Below are 9,294 nucleotides of genomic sequence, written 5' to 3' on the forward strand. Positions count from 1 at the left end.
TGGAAAACCCATAAATATAATTGGGGGGAAAAACCTCTTACCACTTTGGCAATTTTAATATCTACATAGTACATTTGTAGAGTTACAAAACACTGACAAACAACCTTGGATGGCAAATATACGTTTCTGTAAAAATAAAAGACGTAAGACACTTGACACGATTGGAATAGGTAGACGACTACTGACTACAAGCTCTACAATACATTATCATCCAAGCACAATACAAATAACTTTGTCCCATTATATGGGTGAAAACTGTACTTCTATGAACAGTGTTTCTGACAGGGCGTATCACCATCAGAAAATCTACTGTGCTGTGTGGAGTCTAGATAGCAAGCGTGAATAGAGTTCAGGGAATCCTTTGTAGACCCACTGAGTAGCCATTAACTATTATTATGGTTATTAGATTTGAGGCCTGGAGTTTTCCCCGGCCATGTATAAACAACACAGAGTTCCGTTCAACGGTAGCCTATAGCAGCCACAGGCCATGGGGTCCTTCGCCCAATTAAACTCTCCATTCCAGGTATTCGACTGTACCCAGAATGCCTTTGTCTGACAGGAGGAAGTTGCCCCTAAGCGCTGATCTAGAGTCAGTCTTACATTCCCTCCCTAATGGTTAAGATTGGGGGAGGGGGTGCTGAATCTAGATCTGTGCCTAAGTGCATCTTCTACCAAAGCCAAATTCTGTTTCTTCTCCTCGAAGTGTGCACCTGTACACTGCCCCTTCCCCCTATGGATTTAAAAGGAATGGACAGAGGTAGAAAATGTGTTAAAGTCCCTCTAGTCTAACCCATGATTACACCCATCCAATGCTTTCTAAATGGGGGGAGTGAATGAACGCACACTTCGGGAAGGAGGAGGGTAGCGAATCTGTAGCAGCGGTTCACAGGGTGGCGTGTGACGACGTCACTTCCTGCCGGCTGTCCCGGTCCTTCCTGTACTCTCTCTCCTGCATGAAGGCCATGTCCCCCAGCAGCCGGGTCCGCACCGCCTGGTCCACCGTCATGCCCAGGGTGACCTCCCGGAACACCTCGCTCACTGACAGCTGCAGGGGGCAGAAGTCAAGGGCTAGGGGTTAGGGTGAATATACAGCTACAAGAGTATCATACTTTGGAAAAGACCTAGAGAAATGAGGTACTCTGACTGCATATACAATAAATACACTTGAACAATTTCAGTGTTTTCAACGTAGCCTTTGAGTTGGGGAAACTGAACTGATATACAGAGCTATAATAATCCTTCTTTAAATAACTAAAGTAAGGATGACCAACATATTGCAGTCGTTTATAAAGTTTTCCCCTGGTAAGGGATGTGATTAACACCACATATAAAACCCTGCTTACCTCGTGGAAGTGGAACCTTTTGAACATGGCAATGCTGACTTTGTTGTCCAGACCAATCTTCGCCTCAAACTTCCGGATCCCAAGTTTGGTCACCCCTGACAACGGAACACAGCACAGCTGTTACTATGGCAGCACAATCACAATGTTCCAAAACCCTGATTCTAAATTCTAAACATTTTAAAATCTCAATATTAATCTAAATTTCTGTCAGTGAAATATCTCTGTACGTACCGTAGCAGATCATCATCCGTGTGACCTCTTTTCCCAGGCCTTTTCCTCTGTAACTGGGCTCTACACAGGACATGCAAAAGCTGTGTGACTGGGAGTATGAAAACCAGGAGTATGTGACCAATTACATTAATTGACAAACTGAGTGCCAACAAGGAACGAGTGAAATTGTGCACCCTTGTTGTAGCATGTTTATTACACATTTATTATAGGTGTGTGTGTGTGACCTGCGATCATGATCTCCAGCTCAGCGAGGGAGGAGTCACTGGGGTCCGTCAGGAAGATGTTGACATCTCCCACCATGCACTGCTCTTCCTGTACGGCAGGGTCCGCCCACCGTTGTTTATCCAGGATGATGAAGGTGCACTCTGAAAAACAGAGTTTGGGAATCAAAACAAGAAACTAAAAAAGTGTATTTTAAAATCCCCTTTACTGGGTCAAGACCCTACATACATGAAACATTCATGAGAGAGAGAGCAAGACGGAGTGACTACAATAAGGGCGTTAAAGTGTAGAGACCATCCTAAAGAGCGCCTTAAAATACCACAGCTTGTGTGTGTGTGTATGACGAAGGCTCACTGTCATCATCCTCCCTCCAGCTCCTCTGCATGTCATACTCCTGCTCCAGAGTCAGCGGCTCAGATGCAGTCAGCTGCTGCAGCTCAGGACAGCCCATCCACTGGTGGTACCTGTCATGGAGAGGTAGATATATAGATACATGCACAGGTCACGGGTGCAGAAAGGGACAGGTAGATACAGATAGGAGATCAGGAGAGCTGATCCACGGGTAGTAGCTGCAACCACACAGACGGGAGAACAGGTAGATAAAAGGTAAATGGTGAAAAACAGATGCAGGTAAATAATGTATAAGTGCAAGCCTATACAATATACTACTGCTAATTATTACATTCTGCAACAACAGAACGTAATCTTTGTATAGGATGCACCAAAACAAACTATGTGATTTCACGACTAGAATAAGCAATTAGAGCGGGACAATCAATGACCGTGAATTGATAAAATTCGTTTTTTTCCTACCTGGGTACATGATCTGCGTTGTAAGGCACCAGTACGACGCTTTTCCCCTCCAGTAAGGTATCTTCGTTTATTCTCATGATGAGTGTTACCTGACTGACACGACAGGCGACACAAACATAAGCTAACGTTAGTTATCTAGCTAACTAACTATCCATATGTTTGTCTGCTATGGATAATTGTATGTTATTTGCTGACAAAGCATTTATTTGGATTTTCTGTCGTTGGAACAGCTCGCTAGAGACAACTTCACAAGCTAGCTATTCATTCATGTCAGCAAAACTAGGCAGCTAGCTACTTACTAGCTAACTAGACGTAATCTCATTGGCATTTGTTAGATATGCAGGTGATGATCTTTCATTAGAGACTTTCCATAACGAAATCTGTGCCATGTTGTCATGTTTTAGTAGCTAACGTTACAGTTGTCAGTTTTCCTAGCTAGCTAACTAACTGGCTACTTACCTCTGAAAAAATAGCTACTTCCGTATTCTTCTTCTATGATATCATGGCGGTTCGCAAACATACGTTAAAGGTGCATGCCGCCACCTACTGTTCTGGAGTGTGCGATCAATCATGGCTGCAGTCAAAACTCTAGGGCTGCATTCCAAACACTTAAAAGACACACCCTATTGTTGTTCAAATTAAGTGGACACTTCTGATGACCTTTCATGACGTCTGACGACTATACACTTGCAGGGCAAGGTACGAGGGAGAAAGGAATTAATTTTAAATGCACCGCCCTTGCTCGGAAATTCATCACTCGTTCATCCCGCGATGATTGTGTTTTCAGCGACCGGTAGCTTGTGTGTGCTTTATATTCGCTGCAGTCAATTATGATTGCATGTCTACTAATATTAACTATATCATTATTAATATACGCCTACTGTATGATAGTAGCTTACGTTGCAAACTTCACTTGCTTGGCTAATCATTTGGGCCGATGACAAATATGGCCACGGAGATTCACCCAAGGGCTGAGGGTTTAGGGCCGTCGACTTTTGAGTTTGAAATGCAGCCTAAGGTTGTGTTTCAAAGTCATAAAAGACACACCCTCGTCCACTTATCCTCACCTTATGCCCTTTGGGGAATCCCCGCGGGCCATATTTGGAGGCAAATGTTTGAGGTTTTTAATATGATAACTGATGATCAATGGGCACCACCGTTGTCGGTAAATCGACCCTGCTTACTAGAAGTTTAGATAGCTGACCACTAGACTAACACGCAATGTAAAAAAACAATTTTGCTGACATGGGCTAGTTGAGTGACAGTCGATTCACAATCACATTTCAAAATTACACATTGTGTATTCTATTACTCTAACTCTCAACAGTAAGTTGAGACCCCAACTGAGTAACTAAAAAATAAATAAATTGCTCCCAGGCCTACATAAGGGCGCCCTGCAGCCGCAAATGTATTACAAATAATAAACAGAAATACCTTATTTATGTAAGTAAATATCCTTTGCTGTGAGACTCGAAATTGAGCTCAGGTGCATGCTGTTTCCATTGATCATCCTTGAAGTCCACCTGTGGTAAATTATATTGATTGGACTTGATTTGGAAAGGCACACACCTGTCAACTGTCCTGCTAAACCAAGCCATGAAGTTGAAGGAATTGTCCGTAGAGCTCCGAGACAGGATTGTGTCGAGGCACAGATCTGGGGAAGGTTACCAAAAAATGTCTGCAGCGTTGAAGGTCCCCAAGAACACAGCGGCCTCCATCATTCTTAAATGGAAGAAGTTTGGAACCACCAAGATTCTTCCCAGAGCTGGCCGCCCGGCCACACTGAGCAATCGGAGTAGAAGGGCCTTGGTCAGGGCGGTGACCAAGAACCCGATGGTCAGTCTGACAGAGCTCCAGAGTTCCTCTGTGGATATGGGAGAACCTTCCAGAAGGACAACCATCTTTGCAGCACTCCACCAATCAGGCCTTTACACTAGAGTGGCCAGATGGAAGCAGAGAATTAGGCCTACACATTATACCTTGCCATGCACTGCATTCTTCTGCTGCAACTCCATCGTAGTCCTTCTCTGCATGCATCTCCAACACATGTGTAGTTTAAATTCTGCTATTACTGGCCTTTTTGTAGCCTATGTTTTCAAATATTAGATTTTGCATTGGCATTGGACGTGGGAACAGGAAGAACCCTTTTTCTCTCATTTGGATTTGTTTACACTTCAAGGATATCCATACACAATGCGTCTTCAACTACCTCTGGAGGTGGCTAGGAAGATCTAATCACAATCAGATCACAATATGTCTTTTGATTGTCTACACCTGTCGAGAAATGTGGACACAATCAGAATGTGGCCAACATCAGGACAATGGACGCATGTTAGAACCAGGTATAAATGTGGCTAGGTAGTATGCAATCAAATATTTATTTAAAAAATATATTTTTCTTTCACTTTAGAAATGTGAAGTAGGTAGTCTAATTTAATAACTGTTTGGGTCGCTCTCCACCCTCTTCATTGGCATTCAAGGTACTAGAAGCTGATTGGCTTAAATCGTAAATATGCTAAACATATTAGCATATGTGGATTCAACAATTGATTAAAAAAAAAGTAATTATCGATATAAACAAATCAAATTTTTATATCAAACAGTTTGATATAAATCCAATTATTGATATCAATAATTACATTTTATATATAAAATTACAAATCTTGGTAAATTTGAATTGTCAAAATCAAAAATGGGTTTCTCCATTGAATCCTGATTAAAAAAATAAAAAAATGTATATCAACAATTCTTTTTATATATTTATTTTAATCTCTATCTGAGCTGAGACAACAACTGGAGGTTGTCTGCAAGGAAAAACTGGAGAAGATATCTAAAACGGGTGTGTAGAGAAAAGAAAAGATTGGGTTAAGTTGCCCATGACACGGTCACTGATCACTTAAACCTCTACGGTGGGACAGTTGAGCTAACGTAGGCTAATGTGATTAGCATGAGGTTGTAAGTAACAATATTTCCCAGGACATAGACATATATCTAATATGGGCAGAAAGCTTCAATTCTTGTTCATCTAACTGCACTGTCCAATTTACAGTAGCTATTACAGTGAAATAATACCATGCTATTGTTTGAGGAGAGTGCACAATTATGAACTTGAAAATGTATTAATAAACCAATTAGGCACATTTGGGCAGTCTTGATACAACATTTTTGAACAGATATACAATGGTTCATTGGATCAGTCTAAAACTTTGCACATACACTGCTGCAATCTGGTGGCCAAAATATAAATTGTGCCTGGGCTGGAATAATACATTATGGCCTTTATCTTGCATATCAAAGATTATTGTAAAAAAACAAAATGCATGTTTTTTCCTTTGTATTATCTTTTACCAGATTTAATGTGTTATTCACCTACATTAATTTCACATTTCCACAAACTTCAAAGTGTTTCCTTTCAAATGGTATCAAGAATATGTATATCCTTGCTTCAGGTACTGAGCTACAGACAGTTAGATTTGGGTATGTAATTTTAGGTGAAAATTGAAAAAAATTAATTAAGGTCAGTTTAGCCTAGGGCTCGTTCAGGACGCAATGTTTTGGAACGTTCAGAAGAAATATGCTTTGTAGAACTAACATGCCTCTCTGACATGTAAAAATAAGATATCAGGTAAGCTCTATTCTTGGAATTTCTATCTGCAACGTTCACCGTTTGGCTACTGATTGTGGCTCTCGTGTTGACACTAGTGTGTGATGACTTGTCTTTATGTCCACAGAGGAAGTCCGTAGTCTACTGAGTAAATGTGAGTATTTTCTTGTTTGATAAAGATGGTTCGATTGTAGCCAATGACATGTCTTGGGAGCTAGTTTAGCAAAGTCAGCGAGGTTGCCTTCCTGAGACCTGAAGTACTATCGCCCCTGACCAATAAATACTTGTGGTAAGCTACAGGGTCCTGATGCTAGTGTAACAGTATAACTTTAAACCGTCCCCTCGCCCCGACACGGGCGCGAACCAGGGACCTTCTGCACACATCAACAACGGTCGCCCACGAAGCATCGTTACTCATCGCTCCACAAAGGCCGCGGCCCTTGCAGAGCAAGGGGAAACCCTACTTCAGGTCTCAGAGCAAGTGACGTAACCGATTGAAATGCTATTAGCGCGTACCCGCTAACTAGCTAGCCATTTCACATCCGTTACACTCACCCCCCTTTCAACCTCCTCCTTTTCCGCAGCAACCAGTGATCCGGGTCACGGCACCAATGTAACAGTATAACTTTAAACCGTCCCCTCGCCCCGACACGGGCGCGAACCAGGGACCTTCTGCACACATCAACAACGGTCGCCCACGAAGCATCGTTACCCATCGCTCCACAAAGGCCGCGGCCCTTGCAGAGCAAGGGGAAACCCTACTTCAGGTCTCAGAGCAAGTGACGTAACCGATTGAAATGCTATTAGCGCGTACCCGCTAACTAGCTAGCCATTTCACATCCGTTACACTAGCAATACTAGTTAAGAGGTCAGTACTGAAAGATCATTCTGATTTTGTGTGTGGTAAATATACAAATGTAAAAGGCACTCGCACATCTGGGCTATCTGTTTTGCAGGTGCATGGTAACCGTTGGATAAGATGAGAAAAAAGGAACCCGCAAACTGCACTTTACGTATCGGCCTCACGGCTTTTGTGAGTTTTTTGAATTGGCACCCTTTATGTAGACCTAGCCCCACCCACATCCGTTCCACGCATTGAATGGGTTGGCGAAGGAAAAACAAATAAGTGCTACCAAATATAACAATATGCATTTCATAAATGTTAGAATAAAGTGTGTCCATAAAATATATTAAACACGTCTGTAAAATCACAATGAGGACATTGACCTACCAAGCAAGTTTTCATAAATCAATGGGTACAGCTTAAGAAAAACAGAGTAATCTGAAATAGGGGCATAATTCATGTTCAAATTTACAACATAACATACTTAGGCATTTCATCATTAAGACCTTTAGGAAATAATGTCTGGAGTGTGAAAATCCCAAAACATTTATTTTACTCAGAGTATTACATATCACCTCCCTTGTCTGATATCTTAACTTTACGCCACAAAAATCTGTGTGGTAAATATACATTGCTTTGTATAACAGTATCTGCTGAAGACCAAAAGCTCCATAAACAACCTGTTAAGGTGGTACATTACTCCCTTTTTACTCTTCTTTCGCTCTCTCCTACAAAATGAAATCTCCTGAAAAGACAAGCCCAGGATCCCCCAAAAGTTTCTAAAATGTAATTTAATATACACACACACACTTATGGATGCAAGTATACACACATGCAGACATGCACACACCCAAGCTCATAGCTTTCAATGTTAATTAAATTATTTCTAATTTCTAGGGCAGCTGAAAGAGAACGTGATCATTGAAAGGCTTTTTTGTCTCTCCCGTCAGATGCCTGTGAGCTCACATTGGATCCAAACACAATACATTATGATCGGTCTATCTGAGGGGAACAAGGTGGCATGGGGGGGAAAGAGCGGAACACATCCATGGTATGGTCACAGGTTAACCCACAAGAGGCAGGTGCTGTGTGAGCCGATGTTACTGGGAGGCAGAGTGGAGTGAGGGAAGATGTACCGTGGCAGTGACATATACGTTTGCAGACAACAGTAGTAGGCCTGATTACCAACAGTGACGAGACAGCCTACAGGGAGGTGGTGAGGGCCCTAGCGGAGTGGTGCCAAGAAAATAACCTCTCCCTGAATGTCAACAAAATTAAGGAGCCGATTGTGGACTTCAGGAAACAGCAGAGGGAGCACGCCCCTATCCACATTGATGGGACCGCAGTGGAGAAGGTGGAAAGCTTCAAGTTCCTTGGTGTACATATCACTGACAATCTGAAATGGTCCACCCACAGTGTGGTGAAGAAGGCGCAACAGCGCCTCTTCAACCTCAGGAGGCTGAAGAAATTTGGCTTGGCCCCCAAGAACCTCAAACTTTTACAGATGCACAATTGAGAGCATCCTGTCGGGCTATATCACCGCCTGGTACGGCAACTGCACCGCCCACAACCGCAGGGCTCTCCAGAGGGTAGTGCGGTCTGCCCAACGCATCACCGGGGGCACACTGCCTGCCCTCCAGGACACCTACAGCACCTGATGTAACAGGAAGGCCGAAAAGATCATCAAGGACATCAACCACCCAAGCAACGGCCTGGTCACCCCTCTATCATCCAGAAGACGTGGTCAGTACAGGTTTATCAAAGCAGGGACCGACAGACTGAAACAGCTTATATCTCAAGGCCATCTCGAGCCGGCTAACACCCAGCACCTTAGAGCCTGCTGCACTATAGACATGGAATCACTGGTCACTTTAATAATGGAACACTAGTCACTTTAATAATGTTTACATACTGCTTTACTCATCTCATATGTATGTAGTGTATTATATTCTACTGTATTTTAGTCAATGCCACACCGACATTGCTCATCCTAATATTTATATATTTCTTAATTCCATTCTTTTACTTTTACATTAGTGTATTGTTAGATACTACTGCACTGTTGAAGCTAGGAATACAAGCATTTTGCTACACCCGCAATAACATCTGCTAAATATGTGTATGTGACCAATAAAATTTGATTTGGTTTGATATAAAGGAATCAGCCAGTGGGGATGGAATAATTAAGCTGTGCTTGGAAACAATGACAAATCCTGGTCTCTGACTAGTAGTTAGTG

At 42.4% G+C, this 9,294-nt stretch overlaps 1 protein-coding gene across 3 annotated transcripts; it reads right to left on the minus strand.

Moving 5' to 3' along the window:
• Positions 1-20: 20 nt before the first annotated feature.
• Positions 21-3,098, minus strand: nat9 (N-acetyltransferase 9 (GCN5-related, putative)). Of its 3 annotated transcripts, none has more exons than XM_038992094.1 (7): positions 3,069-3,098; positions 2,610-2,702; positions 2,151-2,260; positions 1,799-1,939; positions 1,575-1,634; positions 1,344-1,438; positions 21-1,045 (listed from the first exon to the last, which is right to left on the minus strand). In XM_038992094.1, exons 2-7 carry the CDS (start codon positions 2,684-2,686, stop codon positions 884-886), a joined length of 645 nt encoding a protein of 214 aa, XP_038848022.1. In that variant the 5' UTR covers positions 2,687-2,702; positions 3,069-3,098; the 3' UTR covers positions 21-883. The 3 variants fall into 3 exon arrangements, with proteins under 3 accessions (XP_038848022.1, XP_038848021.1, XP_038848023.1); XM_038992093.1 differs by lacking the exon at positions 3,069-3,098 and adding an exon at positions 2,909-3,058; XM_038992095.1 differs by lacking the exon at positions 3,069-3,098 and adding an exon at positions 2,909-2,938 and having other exon boundaries at positions 2,610-2,698.
• Between the last annotated feature and the right edge of the window lie 6,196 nt (positions 3,099-9,294).

This window comes from Salvelinus namaycush, chromosome 4 (genome assembly GCF_016432855.1).
Source record: "Salvelinus namaycush isolate Seneca chromosome 4, SaNama_1.0, whole genome shotgun sequence".
NCBI classification, from domain to species: domain Eukaryota; kingdom Metazoa; phylum Chordata; class Actinopteri; order Salmoniformes; family Salmonidae; genus Salvelinus; species Salvelinus namaycush.